The following is a 19,898-nucleotide window of genomic DNA, read 5'->3' on the forward strand; positions in this document are numbered from 1 at the left end:
ATCTGGGACTGAACTTGTTGTTGTTTCTTAAATCCTTTTTTAAAAGCAGAAATGTATAGATAAATAGTACAATGTATAGTATTTTTTAAAAAGCACTTATCGCACATAAGACTGTGTACAATTTTTACTGAAAGATCAAAGTAGAATTAAACTTTTTTTCTTTTTTTGAAAACAGATGCTACTTTTGAGTGTTATAGCCTCTTCATATCTACATAGCTGATATCTACATATCAGATACCCTCTATAGCTATTTCCTTTGTGTTATCGTAATAGCCTCCCAATACATCATCTAACTAATATCTCTATACCCTTTTAATAATGTCTAGACATTTGTACTGGTGATATACTTGATAAAGTTATACTCCTCAAATTATAATTACAATTTCAAACAGTGGCAATTGACAGCATAGTTTTCAGCCATCAACAGATTTGTTCTTTCAGATATTCAATATCTAGTTTAAGAAACTAATTATAATTATCTTAAAGTAGGAAACTGTCTTAGAAAATACCTTTTAGCATCTTCTAAATTTAATCCTGTCACGAATAAGATCCATGGCCTGGGAATGAACACTTTATAATTAATAAACCTTGGACTGTGAACCTGGCTTTATAAATCCTTAAAAATAGCTTGGGAGGATCTTTGAGGACGTGAGTCAGAACTTAACCAGTTCACTAACACCCCCTCCTCAACCTTTAGGATCCATACTGCTTAAAATGCTGTGTCTACACTGTAGCTTGCCTTATGGCAAGGAAGTTAGGAAAGTCAATTAAAAAAAAAAAGGCCCAGAAATGTCATACAATAAGATATTCTAAGAGATTTTTCAGTTTGATGCTATTTCTCTTTGGCGTGGTGGCATAAAAAAGGGCTATTGCAGGGAAGCCAGAGGTGGGGTTAAAGATCCAATAACGCAGAGGTAGTTCTCAGCAGTCATGTTCTTGCTGTATCTATCTAAACATTTTGTGTCTATTTTTATGACATACGCACATACCTACCTTCTCACATTGCTGCCATTATACTCACCTGTATCTAACACTTAAATCTCAACCACAAAGAAAGAGATGAAATGGTGTTAGTATAAATTTAAATTTTAGAACCCTAAGCACAATGAAAATGTTCTGGAATTAGGTAGTGGTGATGGTTACACAACTTTGTGAGTAGACTAAAACCACTGAATGGCACATTTAAAAAAGATGAATACTGGGGCCGGCCCGGTGGTGCAGCGGTGAAGTGCGCACGTTCTGCTTCGGCGGCCCGGGGTTCGCCAGGTCGGATCCCAGGTGCGGACATGGCACCACTTGACACGCCATGCTGTGGTAGGCATCCCACATATAAAGTAGAGGAAGATGGGCACGGATGTTAGCTCAGGGCCAGTCTTCCTCAACAAAAAGAGGATGATTGGCAGCAGTTAGCTCAGGGCTAATCTTCCTCAATAAGAAAAAAAGAAAACCATGAATATTATTGTATGTGATTTATATCTCACACACAAAAAAAAATCCAAGCAAAATTGTTCCAAGAGGATTGGCATGCACCCTACCATCCTCCTTTCATAAAGCCCAAGTCACACAAGAGGTACTTGTGCAGAAGCCAAACTCATGGGAGGGAGACCTTCCTGTCAGAATTGGAGCTAATTATTGACTATAGATCCTTTGTGTACCCATACTTATAGGGGAATGGCCAACATAAATAGGTGGTACATTCATTTTCACATATATATATACACACACACACAGACATAAGCATATTCAAGTAGGTAATACACATGTACTCACACTGGCTATGCTACCTGGTTTTGGCATCGGTTGTATTTGAAACTCAGCAAGCTCTGGCGTGACTGCTTACAGCCTTTGGTATACTCCTGTTTATCTACATGACTAGATTGCAAGAAATACCAAGGAAATTTTATTGGAAGAAGAATATAGAATATTTATTCTAAGCCTCTTTTATCGTCCTTCAGTTTTACCTGGCCAAATTTGTATAGTAGTATTTATTTACTCTTATATTTTGGTTTGTAAATTTATTTATTGATTTCAATGAAGTAAAATGCAGGATAAAGATTTGTTGGTAGAAATACATTATGTACATTTTCAGTTTCATACAAGTCCGCAGAAAACAAACATTCGTGCATATGTGTAGCTGCTTTCGTACATTTAAAAAATTAGCCAAGCACCTAATAAGCAGTTGCCAATTTCAGAAATTAAAATGTTACTTCTATTTTAAAGAGATGAATTGTTTCCATTTGGGGAGAGTTAATATTCTAGTGATGTAATCTATCGATGGCACTTTTTTAAAGAACTGCAGTCTTCATTTGTCTCTAGAAGATGACGTGCTTCTCTTGTTTAATTAAAGGACTACTTGCACAAATGTAGGTTAAGCTTTAAAAAGCACAGCTAATTAATTAAATTCAGCGAATCTCCCAAAGCATAACGAAGGTTATGTTATTACCTGTCCAAGATGGGCAAATCCTAGAAAGACTCAAGAATGCTTAAACTCTCTTGGGTTTGGGACACAAAGAGTATTATAAATACATAATTTCTAATTGTAGTATCTTATCCATGTTCAGTATAATTAAATTTACAATGTTTAACTTCCTTCTTGAGGTTAGACATAGTAATTTTTTTAATCAAAATGTAATTCAAGCAGAAAAAAGATGATTCCTCTAAGCCTACAAAGAGTTTTTCTTGCACATACTAATTTTCATAGAGCAGTTGTCCCTGCATGTAATTTAAGATTAAGCTGTTTAATTATATGTAGTAAAAACAATACAAGCAAAATATTTGAAGTAAAGCTTAATTGTACTTGTATTATTTGCCTTCCTTACATATCTAATAAAATAAATTAGAGTAATTATCACATTTTATTTTTAACTTGATACGTGAAGTTTAAATTATGCTAACCTTCTTACCTGGAAAAAAAAATAATAAAAGGTTTCCCTTTTGTTACTGTGTTGGGCCCTTCCTTACTCAAACAACTCAAGATAAGTGAATCCATCTTTGAAAAATGTTTTTCTACTAGTGAAAATACATTTATATTTTATTATTTTTCCACATCACGAAGACTGTTGTTTGCTTTTGGAAATATTTTTGTTATGAAATAACGTGCTTTTAATGAATGGTGAGAGTCGAGAGAATGGTTTCTACCTGCCTGTGATAACTTCATGGTAAACTTCAGAAGGCTGCTACTCTTCCTTTGCGAGCTTGGATCACCGATGAACTCATCGTTGTAGGACAATGGAGGATGCAGGCCTCAGCCCTCTTGAGGCCTGTTGAGCAACTTAGCTAAGAAGGAGCAGGTGGTGTCTGATGATGCTTGTCTGCCGATTGAGCTAGACTTTACACTGGAGCTATAAATGTTATGTATATTAAGAATTTCTAAGTGTGTTTATTGATAATCTTCAGAATTAATTCTCCAAAAATTTCCTTCAATTTTTACTAAGTTTTATTTCCTTTAAAGTAATATTACTGAGAAAATGATGTCACACTCATACATTTCTACATCATCTGTAACCCATTTGCTTTTTCAAAATTTGATTTGTATGCTAGAGTAGAGTAGAGATCTGCAAATTGTGGGCCAAATCTAGCCCACTGCCTGTTTTTGTAAATAAAGTTTTATTGGAACACAGCCACACCCATTTGTTTACTTATTGCCTGTGACTGCTTTTGCACAACCAATGACAGAGCTGAGTAGTCTCAACAAAGACCATATGGCCTGCAAGGCCTGAAATGTTTACTGTCTGGGCATTTTCATTAAAAGTTTGCTGACCCCTGTGCTAGAGTATAATCTAAGATTGTTTTTTAAGAGCTAAAAGAAATGCAGTCTGGTTTACCAACTGCCAGTTAGTTATCACTGACTAGATTTTGTTTTTAGTTTGACATTTAAAATTTTTAAATTTCCACTGGAAAGATAAAATTGGATATGTTGGGTAAAGGAAGAGCATCAAATGATTTCAAATATCCAGGTTTTCTTTCTCAAATCTTCATTTATAGACAATATCGACATTTAAACATTTCTTTGAATGTTAGAAAGCTGATAAAATTTGAATATGATGATTATCAACTCGTTTGAAAGAGGTATCCAAAAGAAAATATGTGAGAGTTGAGTGTTGTTGCTGATGAAATTGCACTGTATCTTTTAAGAAGACATTTTCTCCTGACCCCTAAATGTCTTTAAAAATGTGTGCCAAGAATTCGTTAGAGCAGCAGACAACACACCCAAAATACCGAGCTAGAGTTTCTAAAGCCGCCTGCTTCCCCATCATTTTTTCCTGAAAGGCTTAGTGTATTTTCTTTTGATTGCCAGTTCACATTTGTCTGTTTTCTCATCTTGGGAAAAATGGCGTTCACCAACGCTCGCACTGCTTCACCCAAACTTCAGTCCCCAGACAGGGAGGAGACCTGGGATCGGTCCTTCTTTCACGTTCCCCTGCCCAGCAATTTCATCCTGTTGTCTGAAGATGAACTCTTTTGCAAGCTTTCCGACCTTGTCATAGAAGGAAGTTCCTTCCACCCAGCTTTAATAACACTGTATAAACAACTCACCATAGTTGCAAACAGTTCCACATACAGCGTTTTCGTTAGTCATGCAAACTGCAAATAGCAGTGTGGAGAGGGAGGAGTTTAGTGTATCAGTCAGTCTTCCTGAGTTGAGACTTGCCCACTGGCTGCCTCAAGTATATTTTTTCCATCAAATGTTTGCAGTCATAGAGAGAACTTAGAGTTTATGACACTTTAAGGACAAACAAAATAGCATTAATACGTGTCTGTTTTTGTTATTGCCATTTCCTAAATGTATTAGTAGGTGTGCAATTTCATTGGATATTCTTTTTTTTTTTTCAATTGTCTTTGTACCTATGATTGAAAACGGTAGTTGGTCTATGACTTGTGAGGAGGTAAGTTTTTTATCTATGTGTGTCTGTACTATCAGCGTCTGTCTTTCTGAAAAATGCAGTATCCTCCTCCCGAAAGTTACTAACCAAGCTTTCCCAGCTGCACGTCTCCTATGCAAGAGGGGAGGGAAGTAACGAGGAAAGTTGTCTGCTTTTTGTTCAAATGGTGTCAATTGTGTGAGATGGTGGATGTTTCAAACAGTGTGATGTGAGTTTTCAGGGTTATGTAAGCATGGTCTCCTGTAGTCTTTTCTGAAAGGCGAGGGAAGCAGTTTGCCTGTTTTGTTTATGGGCTCTGAGCATTCAGCACATCTGCTTGTGCAGACGTACAGCATGTGAGTCTGGACTGACTGAACTTAACGGGGCTGGCTTCAGGTCTGTCTCAGTGGGCAGCCCTTGCCAACATTTCAAAATGAACCAAGCAAGGTTACTCCCTTTCCCAAGGCCAGCAAAGCTAAACTTTCTTCCCCATTCGAGCATAAAGGCAAACTTTTTCTTGAATCAGTCAGTTCTAAAAACAGTTTTGGCTCCTCAAGAAAGGCTGGAAAAGACAGCCAGGTAATGTCATCTCTCATTAACCCTTGGTGAGTGCGGGCAAGTTCTTCTTCATAGAAAATCCCCATCTCAGTAGCAGTGCCTCACTGTGGCACCCGGTAGCACCGGAGGACTCCCGAGGACCCCTGGCTGCCCTCGGGTTCATGCTTGGAGGACGATACTGCATTTTCTACCCCGTAGCTTGCTTTCCCACGTGTCTGTGAGTGCAGAGCAGGAGTCTCACTTCCACTGTGCTGCTTGCTTTGCAGACACCGAACTGAAGCTTCTTGCTAAAGCAAAAGCCAGTAGGCATGCCCCCTAGGCTATTCTGCTTGTAAGGGACCCTCAGACACTCATAATTTCTCCCAAATCTTTCCTGCTCCACCCCCCTATCCCCTGAGCTGTGTGTCTATAAGGAAGGGTTCAAGTTGCAATAGCATCGTAATGGGAAGTTACTAATCAGAATTTCAGCCGAGCTCACATCTCTTTCTTATATAATATAACCCATCAGACATTTATCTAATGAATAGTGAAGAGCTACCTGTTGTGTTTTTTAAATACTTTTAACAGAGTGCTTTTCCACGAGCATCATGTGACTTTATCTGGAGGTTACTTTAACTCGATTCTAAGCCTTTGTCACTGTAACCTGAAAAACTGGTAGTTGCAATATTTTCACTTGTGCCAAATTAATGTAAATAAATAGTTGAGGGAGCTTTTGTAGTTTGGAGTCCTGCAAGTACAATTTCAGTAGAAATAGGACATAACTCAGGAACAGGTATTGGAGTAGTCTTATCATGGTCTCTTTTGAAGAGATTTATCGAGAAATGAGAAAAATTTCTTCCCTATCTAGGCAGTCTGCATTGTGAAATAATGTGATGAAATTGTGCTGGCTATTGCTGCTTGTTCTTGGCAAGGAGGAAATTTTTTGGAAAAGTTTCTGGAACTTTTTTTTAGCCTTTCAACAAGTATGTAAGTTGTTTGCACAAAAAGGGGTAATAGTAAGATATATCAGAATGAACGACTAATTCTCCAGCCCCTGCTAGAATTTGGATATTTCAGCAAAGATTGAAAGATTCAGCTGTAGGCACCGTGGCTTTTTTTTATATTTTAGTCTCCTTTTTTTTTTTTATGCTTCTGTGGGAGGCTGGAACTTCTGTGTATCAAGGGGACAGACAAAATTTGATGAGTACAGTTTGCTCCTACAAATATGTATGCTGTCTTTTCAGGAATCTCTTGGGAAAGAGTTCCTGGCAAGGTGGCACTTTTGAGGGGCTACAGTGTATACTGGCCACCAAGGACGATCCAGTATGGTTTCGTGTGGAATGTGAGCCTATAACAGGAGTGGACTTGAAAAAATTTCTTGTTTTGGCATTTTATCCTTTCCAATGGAATTGAAATTATGAATTACTTTTTATTTTTTAAATGACTTCTTAGACTTTTTTAAATACATGTATTATATATTTATTGTAGAAATCTTGAAAACATTTTAAAAGCACAGACAACAATAAAAACCCACTACTCACAGTTAATGTTATTCATGTTGTTATGAAAATGAGATTTTCCAGTTACTTGTCTTTTTTTTCTCTGTAAGGTAGCATAAGCATTTCTTCTGTCGTTAGATATTTGTCATTTATATTTTAACACTGCATGGAATTCTATCATGAATTTGTTTAAAAGTACCTAAGTGATTTTGGTTTGTTTTTATCTTTTTTAGTAGATACCTTTTTCAAAAATGTTTCTCTAGCTCTCCCAGTCTACCTTTTCCAAAAGAAAAGACAGAAATGGACCCTGGTGGCTGGTTATAGTCAAAGTGCGTGTTCGTCCATTAACTTCCCGACTGGCCCTGGTTTTGGGTCCTTTGCCTCCATGAAAGCCTTAGGCTTTGCCCTTACCGCCTGCTTCTCAGTCCTTCTTTAAAAAAAAAGGAGAAAAAATTCACTTCACCCCTCCAACCGTGTTATAATACACCGTATTCCGGGGCATACGTTTGTCGTCTGGTCGTGCAACACTGCTTTGTCTGAGTTTTTGCCACCCTTGCATAAAGACTATTAGGAGTATGAATCTGAAAAACAGGAAGGTCTCATCACATTGATGTCTTTCCTGTCAGCTTCTTTTGAATATCCTGTAACTATTAACAGTAGCAAAGAAAGCACTTTTGATACTTTCGAATGGAAGACACCAAATTGCTATTCTGACAATAGATGTGAATGTGCACAGTTTGTAATGGCTAGCTAAGGGGAGACCTTACTTCATAGGAATTAGTGACTTGGTTCTTTGAAACTTTGTTTTAGATTTTTCCTGGAAATTCAAGGGGAAAAACAACTCATTAATGTATTTTACCCAGAATCTTTTAATCTTAAGTTTAAAAAAAAACCAAACATACGTTTAGAGACATTATCATCAGGACCATTGTCCTTACTAACACAAAAATTGGTGTTCAGAAAAGTAAATATGTTCCTACCCAAAGAATGAAAATGTCAGTTGATAGCAAAGTCTTGAACCCATGTATACTGATTCTTGATTTAGGGCTCTTTAATATACTCAAATAATTTAAAGATATTGGGAAAACAATTTGAAGAAATGTCTAGTGTTTTCCCCCCATTTCATCCCTGCCGTGTCTTGCAGTTTCCTTTGAGGTCAAGGGTGGGATTATTGTGCATGTTTCAAACAAAGAATTGCCTGTGTCTGTGTTTTAGGTCTGTATGAAAACCTCACAGGATTGGGGGTATGTTTGGAAATTTTGCTCTTTGTGGCCCAGTTGTTAAAATAAAGTCTCGTCTGGAGGGTGGAAGGGACAGTTGTAAGTTTCGCGGGGTGGAGTACCGCATCCGCACTGCCAGCTTAACTCACCGTTGTTTCCAGACAGCAGTCCTGCCTTCCTGTGCCACTTGCACCTTCTCCTTTTTACACCTTCAAAAGTTCACTTTGTTGTTGTTGCTTGTTTCTCCTCACCAATTCTGTTTGTTTTGTTAGTCCATCCACGCACTAATGCCAACTTCTGGCTGTTGATCTTTTTCTGCAGAGGGAGAACCGGAGATTACAGGAGGCCAGCATGAGGTTGGAACAAGAGAATGATGACCTTGCCCATGAACTTGTAACCAGCAAAATTGCTCTACGGAATGACTTGGATCAGGTAAACTTGATAGGACTGTGATGGCCTCTTCAAGGGCAAGGACCAAGCTGCTTTCACTGCAGTCCCCCTGGGGCTTGCTCTGTACTTGACTCTGAGTGAACTGCTGGATGGATGAACGGATGGGTGGCAGGTGGGAGGGGACTGTTCTTGCTAATTGGAGAGGGGAGAAAACAGAAGCCTTTGAGACAAGTGTGGGTCATTTCCAAACAGCACGTGTGACATTCTTCCTTTTATACTTCTAAACTTCTCTGGTGTTTCTTCTCTTAATCTGTATTTTCCCAAACCAAGGGCTGCCAGCATAATTACTTGAGAATATCAGTCGTCAAAAGTATACCACTGCCCCTCTAACAGTGGTAGGCACTTATACTTTTTGTTCCAAAAAGTATTTGCGTCTACAATAAATGTGAAGATTTTATATGAAGTATGTACATTAGGATACGTATATCGTTGAGGTGACGGGCATCCTAGTGGCTAAGAGCCAAGACGGCCTGCATGTGAATCCTGGCATGGCCACTCACTAACCCTGTGACCCTGGGCAGTTCTTAACCTGCCTGTAGGTGTAAAACAGTTTTTACCTCCTAGGGATGATGTGAGAGTTAAATAACATACAGCACTACAATTGCATGTGTTCAATAAACCTTAGCTATTGCTAGGAAGACCTTAAATTGTTTAATTTCCCTCCTTCTTTCCAAGAGTACTGATAGCCTGAGGACTTCCTGTTTTCTATTGCTGGTGTCTTTGGAGATAATTGGCAGTGTGGAGAGAGTCTTGAGCAGATTTAAAATTGTCGCTCTATTTTCTGACTTTTAAAAAGTGAATATTCCCAACAAATGGTTCAGTGTCGGAAAAATTGAGACAGACTGTTGAATCTGTGCTCTAACTATGCATTGACAATATTTAAAATACAAATCCATTAATATAAATGATTGAATGTTTAAAATTGAAGGAATTTTTTAAATGTTTAAAAATAATCCCTGCCACAGCTCCTTTTTCCCATATAAACAGCTAATTTTGCAGCTCAAAAGTTTTAACCACATGGGGCTGGCCCAGTGGCATAGCAGTTAAATTCACTCACTCCACTTTGGTGGCCTGGGGTTCACAGGTTTGGATCCCAGGCACAGACCTACACACCACTCACCAAGCCATGCTGTGGCAGCATCCCACATACAAAATAGAGGAAGATTGGCAACAGATGTTAGCTAGGACCAATCCTCCTCACCAAAAAAAAAGTTTTAATCACAGTAAGATAGGAGATCACTGTTAAGGAAAATCGTGCTAAAGGGGGAGAGGAGGAAACTGAAGGAGTCAACACTAAATGGAGTTTGAAAATAAAAGAAAAACTCTGCAGCTTGGGACACAGGATGTGAAAGGTAGAAAAAGCAGCCCAGTTGGGCAGAGGGGTGGGGTAGGGGGTGGCCCTTTTAACCACAAACCCCACTCAGGCAGCCTATTTGGGAGTTGTTAGAGGCAGTATGAAAAACTTGTGACTCAGAGAGTCAGAGCCACACCCAGCCTAAACTCAGCTCTTGTACATTTTTGTATTAATGAGACTATACTGATGAGTCATTATTATCCTGAAATTCTTGGTTCCTTATTAGCTTTCCAGACAGCCTTGACTCTGCCATTTTGAATCTTTTATCCATTAGTAGTTTTCTTAAGATGGCAAACTAAATGAAAAAGTTTTAAGCAGTTGGACTTGGTAGGGATGCAGTGAAATAAACTGGAAGGGTTGTAAATTGAAAGTTCTGTGGGAAACGTATTTGGTGATATATATCAAGCCTTTAAGAGGTCTAAAAAATAAAATTAAACATTTGCTGAGTACCTACTATACACCAAGCACAATATTTAGCAATTTTTAAGCTTTATCTCATTTAATCTTCCTAATGACTCCATTAAGCAGGTATTATTTTAATGCTCCATTTTATAAATGAGAAAACTGACATATATATTGTCTGACTTGGAAAGCTATCCTAAAAAAATAGAGATTTGGTCAAAAATATATATACAAGGTTGTTTACTGCAGTGTACTAAAAAATAGAAACGTGATGTATGTGTCCAACAGAAGGGGAGAATGAAAGTGTACTGTAAAATGTCCTTTTGGAATAGTTTTTAAAAACAAAGGGAAGATAATGATAGAATAATTTTTTTTTAAACAGTAAGTTTATCTGTATATAATGTTTGTGTCTAAGTTGCAAGGGATATGGCTGGCCTAGGGCCCTCATGTAGGAAGGGAGGCTAGACTGTACCTCCACAGGAAAAAACCACCAGGAAATACATCAAAATGTTACTACTAGATGTCTCTGGGTGATAAGTATAAATCTAATTTTTATATTCATCTTTATACTTTTAATTTTTTCAATTATTTATCTTTTATAAGAAGACTTTTAATAACTACCCTTGGTTAAGTAATAATGTGCATTATAGCTTTTTAATAATCAGCAAAAATATATTATTTTTTATTATTATTTTTTTAATAAAGATTTTCTTTTTTTCCTTTTTTCTCCCCAAAGCCCCCCAGTACATAGTTGTATATTCTTCGTTGTGGGTCCTTCTAGTTGTGGCATGTGGGACGCTGCCTCAGCGTGGTTTGATGAGCAGTGCCATGTCCGCGCCCAGGCTTCGAACCAACGAAACCCTGGACCGCCTGCAGCAGAGCGCGCAAACTTAACCACTCGGCCACAGGGCCAGCCCCCAAAAATATATTATTTAAAAAAATTGTTTCACCACCAAGAAAATCCATTTAGTGGGTCAGTCTGGAATGACTGCTCCAAGGGTACTCCTGAGATAATGTATTTTTGAGTCTCTGGCTACCTCATGTGGATGCTAAATTAGTCCCTGAAGAAAAGATTCCTTCATTCTTTCTTTTATTCCTTCTCTCTCTTATTTCCTCCCTTCCTACCTCTCTGTCTCTTTTTTAAAAAGTAAATAAGACCTGGCCCCTGCCTTTTGAAGCCTATTATGGAGAAGAAAGAATAAAAATTGCTATTTCATGCATTTCATGCTATTTCATCCTCCTAACGTCTGATTTTGCACTTTCTGCCTGAGTGGGGCTTATTTGCGCATCAAAACGCTGGCCCTGCAGTTTCGCTGTCCTGCCCTCTGGGTTCGGTGACGGGCGTTAGCCTGCCAGTGGAAGTGCTGGTTTGCCTGCCTTCGCCCAGTGTGCCCAGTACTTTTCCATTCCTATTTTATCAAAATCAGATCTTTTAATTAAGATAGCAGAACTTTGGCAAACATTAAACAAACCTGAAAGCAGATTGTATTTGAGACAATATGTAAAGAAAACCAACAATAATTTTATGCAGTTAGGTACTTTTAAAAAATATTCCTTACCCTGTCATTTTGGTGCTGGCTTCAGGCTTCCTGGGCATCAAAGTCTCTTAAGTTTTCTCTCTGACAGAGCCATCTCTTTTAACAACTCGCCCTCCCTCAGACTCCTTAAATAAGGACTTCTCAGTGATTAGAAATGAAAAAAGATACAACATCTCCATTTCAGTTTCTGTTGCTACCTGCTTTCAGGTCCTTCCTGTCCTTTCTTGTTCCCATGGAACAGAAGGAAGAAACACAACCAGTACTTTCCCACTGAAGCCTGTGCCTACCTCCCTTCTAACCACAGCAAGTTCTGTGTGGGACCAGAAGCTACATGTAGTATGTGGCAGATTCTTTTGTTTTAAATTGAACAACTGGCTTGGCTAGTTCTTTCTGGAATGTCCTCATCCATGATGTTAGAGCTGAGCCTTTTGATCAGGTTATAGGTCAGTTCATGATTAAATCACACATCGCAGTGCTTGTTTCTCTCATGTAAATGTCAGAGAAGCATTCAATAGGAATTAGAAGTTGCAACATCAATAAGGTATTATAAGATGTTGGTAAGTGATTAGAAGACTAGAATGACAATGGTTTACTCAGTCTTATCAAATCGTGGTGAAGGTTTTATAATTTGGGTTCAAAGATAGAATTTGAGTATCTGTCTTTATTGTTACGTTCCTAGAGATTCATTTGACATCAAAGATGATTTCTACTTAAGTGAAGTATAGAGGTTGGCTATACAAAGACCCAGAAGACCATTTTTAGAGGGAGAACCAAGTTGTTTCCGATCTGGTCCTGTTGTGGTGAGCAGAAGAATCACTCCCATTTCACTGTATCACATGGAGGAGAAACTTTGGATGAAGCTCCTTGGAAAACTCTGGAACTCCTCCGGTGGAGGAGCTACAGCAGTTTCTGCAGATGTCAGATCTGATAACAGCAGAGATAGAGGGAGCTTGCCTCGCCTTGGCCTAGTGAAGAATGTGCAGCAGAAATGTGTAAATAAAAATAGTAGGTCTTCTCATCATAAATATTTAGATGTTTATTAAAAATTTCCTCAGAGAAGTACTTTTTTATTTTACCTTTCCTCACAGACATTTCCTAAACAATAAAATGTCTAGATACACTGCAGAATTTAAGAAACTTGTTACTGAATGTCAGGATAGCATTGACTATTCAGAAGTTTACAAAAGGCTAAAATTTAGAAAGCCTAACTTAGAAAACATTTATTTCAGAGTGTCGTGATGTATATTCTAAAGGGTCTCTTCTCTTCACCAAATGGAGGTTTCTGAGGGTACTGTAAGGGGAGGTTACATTGCAGGCTCCTTTATTGGCAGGGCTGCCACCCGGATATGCCAGGGTAGGCCTTGAACAGGGGGCTGCAGTGGCAGGGAGGTGGGTTTGGTTAGAGTTTCAAGAACACTACAGTGATCAGCACAGCTGCCCTTGGTTCGCCACTCTGGGACCCTCCGTCAGAGACTCTGCAGAGGGTCATCCTGCTTGGTGGGGAACCTCAGTCGTCTGGCGTGAGCTCTAGGATCCCCAATTTCCATACTTGACACCAGGCATCTTATAATTTATGAAAACTTAGCTTGCAACGTAAATGTTGCATTTTTTGAGGCCCACCTCTAATTTTAGGATGTTCTTTTGCTGTGTCGACTTCCCCCCTAAAATCTAATGTATCAGAACAAATTTTAGAGTCTTTAAAAGGGACCTTTTCACTTTAACTACCCAACAGTTCCAGATCAACTGAAAACAGAGCTATAACCACTGGGATATGGGGTGTCAGGAACCGTAAGGCAGTGCGAACAGAGAGGCTGCAATGCAGTTCCTCTGCCAGGACAGAGCAGACTGTGCTGCTGGCCATCTGGACATGTGGGAGATATGGCAAAACACAGACAGAGGCCACCTGGCCAGTTTGCATGATGACTTGGATAACGTTTCACTGCTGTCAGCCAGGGGTAGCTTCTTCAAATAGCTGCCTCTCCTCTACGTCTGTGGTTTTCTCTGCTGAGCTCATCCAGTGGCCCTCTGCCACCTCCACTTCACACAGTCCACTTCTGCAGGGCCTTAGAGAGCCACATGCGTTCGTGCATCACATACTGTGGAGTACCTGCTCGGGACCTGGTACTGGGCTAGGTGCTGGGGATATGGTGACGAGCAAAAGAGAAACAGTTCCTGCCTCCCAGAGCTTAAAGTCTAGTGGGCAAGAAACATAAATCACACATGTAATTTGTTACTACAGATTGTACTTTAAGTACTGTCAAGGGAAATATGAGAGATTTAAACAGAGGAACTGATTGAGATGAGGGCGAGTGGGACGGGGTTCAGGCCACGCTTCCCAGCAGATGTGAACTTGAGCTGAGACCTAAAGGGTGAAGTAAGTGCCCTAAAGTGTAAAATAGACACTTGTTTACTAAGTTAAATAGACACACAGTGCTTTCGTAGTTAATTTTGGCTCTGTATCCAAGACCAGAGTATGCTCTCTGAGCTTTTCTTGGCCATTCTAGAAAAATTGTATTTTCCGTCTGGATTCCTGGTCTGTACATCAGTTTCTTTCAGGGCTATCGCTGTCATGGGTTTTTGGTCTTAATTTCTCCTGACTAGACTCACTGTCCTGTGTGAGTAGCCTGATGGGCCAGTTTACCTGAGCTGGTCTTTGAATTTTCTCACTTAACTGTTATCCATGGATCAGCCCGTCGGCTCATCCTCTCTGAATCCACTCCCTTGCTCCTCCAGCTAGAAGCTTCTCTGTGAGGCTCCACCCCTCACCCAATCCATCCACACAGTCTCAGAGTGAGTGCTGTTGTGACAAGTATGGAGACAACAAAAACAAACACATAGATACAGAAAATAGATTGGTAGTTACCAGAGGGGAAGGGAGTGATGGAAGGACGAAAGGGGTAAAGGGGCACATGTGTACAGTGATGGATGGAAGCTAGACTTTTGGTGGTAAACACGATATGGTCTATATAGAAGCAGAAATATAATAATGTACACCTGAAATTGATATAATATTATAAACCAATGTGACCCCAATAAAAATAAATAAATAAAGCATTGAGCAAGAGCATGGGCTTTGATGCCATTCAAAATCTGAATCCAGATCATGGCTGTGACATTAGAGGTGTGTCCCAGTCAGGTCATTTGATCTCTCCAAACCTCACTGTCGTTATCTGAAATAATTATTCTCATGAGGATCAGAGATAATATGAGCCAGAAATATGATAATATTTCACTTGCACTCAGTGAAAGCAGCCACCATCTGGGTGAGCTCGGAGGGGAAAGAATGGCTTGCAGCAATGTTGGAAGAAGAATCAGTGGAGACAGGAGAAAGTACACACACTTTCTTCACCTTCTGTGTGACTGTGATGCGCTCTGATTTGCAGGCAGAAGACAAGGCAGACGTGTTGAATAAGGAGCTCCTCTTGACCAAACAGAAGCTGGTGGAGACTGAAGAAGAGAAGAGGAAGCAAGAGGAAGAGACTGCTCAGGTAAAAGGCGTGGGCCGGCTTCCCTTTACACGGGGATGTTGGTGTGTGGAGTTGATTAATACTATAAACAAGAAGTAACGTTAAATTTATTTTAGATCAAGAGCACTGTTGAAACAGTGCATGTGAGTAGCATTGAGGCTCGACATTTCTTTTGAAGGGTGTTAGAAGAGGAGGCACATTTCCACCCTTGAACAGCTTTTAGGAATTTGCCTTTACTGAGATGTCTAGCAAGAGTGTTAAGTTTTCTCTAAGTTTAGTAACTTGGAATCATGATCCAAGAGCTCTGACAAATCTGCAAATTTCATGTTGTATCTCCAAGATAATTGACTTCTCTGAAGTAGTTTATGAGGATTGTTAACCTGAAGGCCTGCAGAGATCTCTGCTGGGAGTTGCCTCAGTCAGTCACGCTTAATTTTCCTGATTCATGCCTTAGAAGAGGGAGCACCAGTGTTCCTGGCAGAACCTTATTCCCTGGGGGAGTGAAAAGAAACCCTTTAGGAATCGGCCTTGAAGTTAGCACTTTACCATCTTCAGGTGAGTTTCGAGGCCAATCACCGGAAGACACCACCTTTACAAAGGATCCAGATAGGTCATAGGAGGGGCCTCTTGCCCCAGGAGTCAGAGCTTCTCACTTCCCTAAGGAAGAGCAGAGTGTTTCACCGTGTTCTCCATCCCTGTCCGTCCCAGCCAGTTATGATTAACTCGTTTATTTTAATGAGTTTTATTCTGAGACATGGATAATGCTAAATGTAAAACAGACCACAAAGCATTTCAAAAACCTACATCCAAGCAACCAGAAAAAGTTCTGGTAAAGTTACTCATGAAGGGATGTATTGTTTATAAAAAGTCTTCCATGTTTTGGGGTTTTTTTTTTTTTTGAAAATGATGAAATGAGTCTTGAACAATTACTATGGACCAAGATTTTTTTTATGTTCTCAAAATTTTTCAGGGGCTGATTATCCAGTTTGATCTAGGCCTTTTGATGGGTTCTGTTTTTCCCTTTACCTCCTGCCTTTTTTTAGGCCCACTTCAGTACTTTACGTAAAGAATGAAGCTATTAGCAAATGTATTTAATCCATGTTTCTTCCCTTCGTGTGTGTGTGTGTGTGTGTGTGTCCTGTTTTCATTGTTATAGTACTCTTGTGAGATCCAGATTATTCTCCTCATTTGTCAGATGAGGAAGCTGTGGCTTAGAGAGATGAACACTTGTTCAAAGCCTCAAAGTTCAAAGCAGTGGGGCCTTATTGCAGATGGGGAGAAGGGTATGATTTCTGTCCTTAACTTATGCAAGATAGAGAATAGAGGCTAATAGGAACAACTAGACTTGAATCAGTATAACCTAGAAATTGCTTTTAGAGTTTTAGAATTTACCAAATATAAAGAAATTTAGAAATCTTCTAAAGGTAAGTCCAATTACAAATTGCAATAATTTGTGAATTTGCAAGTAAAGAGTATATCCCATTTATGATTTGAGATGTGCAATGCAGAATTCATCTATTTTTTTCTGACTAAGTGCTTAAAGATTAACCAGAATTGTTTTTTATCTGTTTGGTCAACAACTTGGAAGAATTGAATTTTTTTCCTTTTTATCTGGTGGCACCTGAGCTTTTTCATTTCCTTACCCTTCCGCTATACCTAGAATTCTAGAGCTGCTGGGCTACAAAAATAACTGTGGTTTTAAGTTTAGCATTCATAATTTAGTATTTCTGTGACTGTCACAAGTCGCATTATGTGTCACTTTAGCTTCTTCTAAACGTTTCCTTAGTTCCCAAATCCCTTGCCTCAATTCTTATCTTCCTCCATCCTTTTCTGACTCCAGTCCCAAAAACCCCATGTTCCTCCCTCCAGAGAGGCAGCAGCATTGACTGTGGGGACTGTGAGGAGGAAGGCCTGAATGTTCTTTCAGTAAGTACTTTATAGCCTCAAGAATACATGCAATGTTACCTGGGTGTTTGTTTTAGACCCTCATAAGGAGAAAGATAGCTTCTGAATGGACACTTATTTAACAATATATTCATAAAGCAAGTTGTGAGCATAAGCAATTTTATAATAGGATTGCTCATATGTCTTATATATTACATGAAAGAAGGTAAGATTTCTGTGTCTCTGGAGATGATTAGGTTTTCAAATGATCAAGATGCAACTTTAGTGAGGAAAATTTATGTAGTTATCGTGTTAACCTTGTTGACTGTGGCTCAGGCAGACTTGAATATAGAAGTTTGTGGCAATTTAGTAAGATTTTGACTGAATCTTGATGTTCTCATTCTCACTCTTTCCAGCTGAAAGAAGTCTTCAGGAAACAGCTAGAGAAGGCAGAATATGAAATAAAGAAGACGACAGCTATCATTGCCGAGTATAAACAGGTAATGTGCCACTGTGGTTTTTGTTGCTGTAAAAGTAATTATTTCTGTTGTTTTTCTTTGGGAAAAAGACATTTTTGTTTTTCGAGTGTCCAGAACAATGACTGCATTGCATTCATTAGATTTGATGGCTTACTTTCTCATCTGAAATGGGCAGTAGTGGACATGTTTGTTGACGATGTGCAAGGTTTAATTGAGCAGAACAGTCTGTTGGTTGTTCATGGTGTTTGGTAGTTTTAGAGAAAGAGGAACCCTTGTTGTTACCATTGGGACCCTGTCTCTGCCCTTCTCAGAAGCTGATTGCCAGTAAACCACACTAGTGATATCTACCTCTTTGCCGAGGACTAACATTTAGTGACTGTATTAAATGGCAATAGCTAGGGGATCAGTGTGTCCTTTGCTGTCACACTACAGAAGGTGGGAGCTCTTTTTCCCCCATGGCCATGTGGCTTTACCCAGTGCATGCCAGTGCTAGCAGGAAACTTCCTGTTGTGAATGTTAAAATGATCTTTTAATGGAGGGCTGCTCTCCTGGAGGATGTTTCTCGCCTCCTCACCAGCGTGGTCCCAGAAAGCCCTCATTCCAGCTCCAGTCGTGTCTTCCTGTCCCTGCTGGTCATGCTGGGTAATGGCAAGGACTCCTCTCACTGCTGAGAGGCCCTGAATGGTCTGTTCAAGTTCCATGTTCCAGAATTAATTAGGGCACCATACGCCACCTGCTTATCCAAGAATTTCCCTGGGGTCTCCCGCTTCATTTAGTAGTTAGAAGTCTGATGCTTACTTTTTCTTTTTAAATGTGTTTTTCTCCTTGTAAATGAAATTTATGTTCCTCGTGGAAAATTAGGAAAGTGCAGAAAAGCACAAAGAAAACAAAAGCCCCTTAATCTTGTCAACTAGAAATAATCACTGTAATATACTGCATATGCATTGTTGCTCTATAAATAAAAATGTAATTAAATTGTTCATGCTTTTTTTTGGAACTAGTTCACTTCGTATATTATGAACATTTTTCCATCAGGATTCCTCCCCTTCATGGAAGATTTTCTTAGAAAGAAGGCTTCAGAGCTGACTGACTCTCTGTTATGAACATCAGCATATGTTTATTTAATGCCTGCTCCATGTGACACTTGACACTTTGGAGGAATAAAAGATGATTAATTCAATTTCTCTCCTCCAGAAGCTGATCTTATAATGGAGAGATAATATCTGTGTATAAATAAGAGGACAGGGAACTTATTACTTATGGGAAGTGAGGAAACCCTTCCTGGAGAAGGGGTGATTTGAGCTTGCTCCACAGGCTCGGTGAGATTTGGGTATGTGGAGATGGGGAAGGGGAAGATGGAAACGGTGGAATGGGGGAACAGCATGTGCAAAGGGATGGAGGTACAACAGTGAACAGAGATAGTTTTGTTTGGCAAGAGTTTCGAGTACAGCAGAGAAGCAAAGGTGAGCCAGGGCCCAGTTCAAGGAAGGTCTTCAGGCATAGGCTGAGGAGTTTAGGTTTCAGGCCGTGTGTAGTGGGGATGTTTGAACAGGAAAGTGCCGTGAACAGGGACATATCATTGGCACTACCCTATCCCAGTGAGAAATGTGGAACCAAGTGGAGAGATCCACAGGCAAAGACACAGGCCAGTAAGAGGCTAACAGCAAAGTCCAGCTGAGAAAAAAGAGGGCCCCGAACTGAAATAAATAGTAATGAAAATGGAGACGAGGGAGACATAGAAGACAGTCATTTTTTCTAGACAAGGGAAAACATTGAAAGCACTCTTGAGATTCTGAATTTGAGTAACTAGGAGAAGGGGTGGGTAGACATTAATCATATGCCGTGGAACTTAGCATCACTGCAAATGCTTTTTCATCACCACATTAGGCCATGGGCCCCTATGCAGCACTCGTCAGATCTTTGGGACTATTCTTGAATATTATCTGGCAAGCACTTTAAGTAATGTAAAAGGCAACGGACCCATCTGTTTGAAGATAATTAGGACATAAAACAACATAATCTAAATGCATTGTCTAGTTGGAATTGGCTATTATTGGCTATATTTCAGAGTGTTTTGGTTTATTTAAAAGAGTATGTGATTTGCCAAAATTACTAGGAAGATCACTTCTTTTTAACTTCAGCCGGTACAATCCTACTCATTGTTTCCAGGCTGCAATCTGGAGAAACTGGAGACTGAGCTCAACAA

General features: G+C 39.5%; 1 protein-coding gene across 2 annotated transcripts in view; it reads left to right on the top strand.

The window, feature by feature from the left end:
• RABGAP1L (RAB GTPase activating protein 1 like) overlaps positions 1-19,898 on the top strand; it is a 666,720-nt gene that overhangs the window by 634,791 nt on the left and 12,031 nt on the right. Inside the window, exons 21-23 of one of the 2 annotated variants that reach the window (XM_046680642.1) lie at positions 8,440-8,550; positions 15,246-15,350; positions 17,630-17,713. In XM_046680642.1, the coding sequence (XP_046536598.1) occupies positions 8,440-8,550; positions 15,246-15,350; positions 17,630-17,713 (300 nt within the window). Of the gene's footprint in view, positions 1-8,439; positions 8,551-12,541; positions 12,883-15,245; positions 15,351-17,629; positions 17,714-19,898 lie in introns of those variants that run through there. The other variant, XM_046680643.1, reaches the window with a different exon arrangement.

Source organism: Equus quagga, chromosome 13 (genome assembly GCF_021613505.1).
Source record: "Equus quagga isolate Etosha38 chromosome 13, UCLA_HA_Equagga_1.0, whole genome shotgun sequence".
NCBI lineage: Eukaryota > Metazoa > Chordata > Mammalia > Perissodactyla > Equidae > Equus > Equus quagga.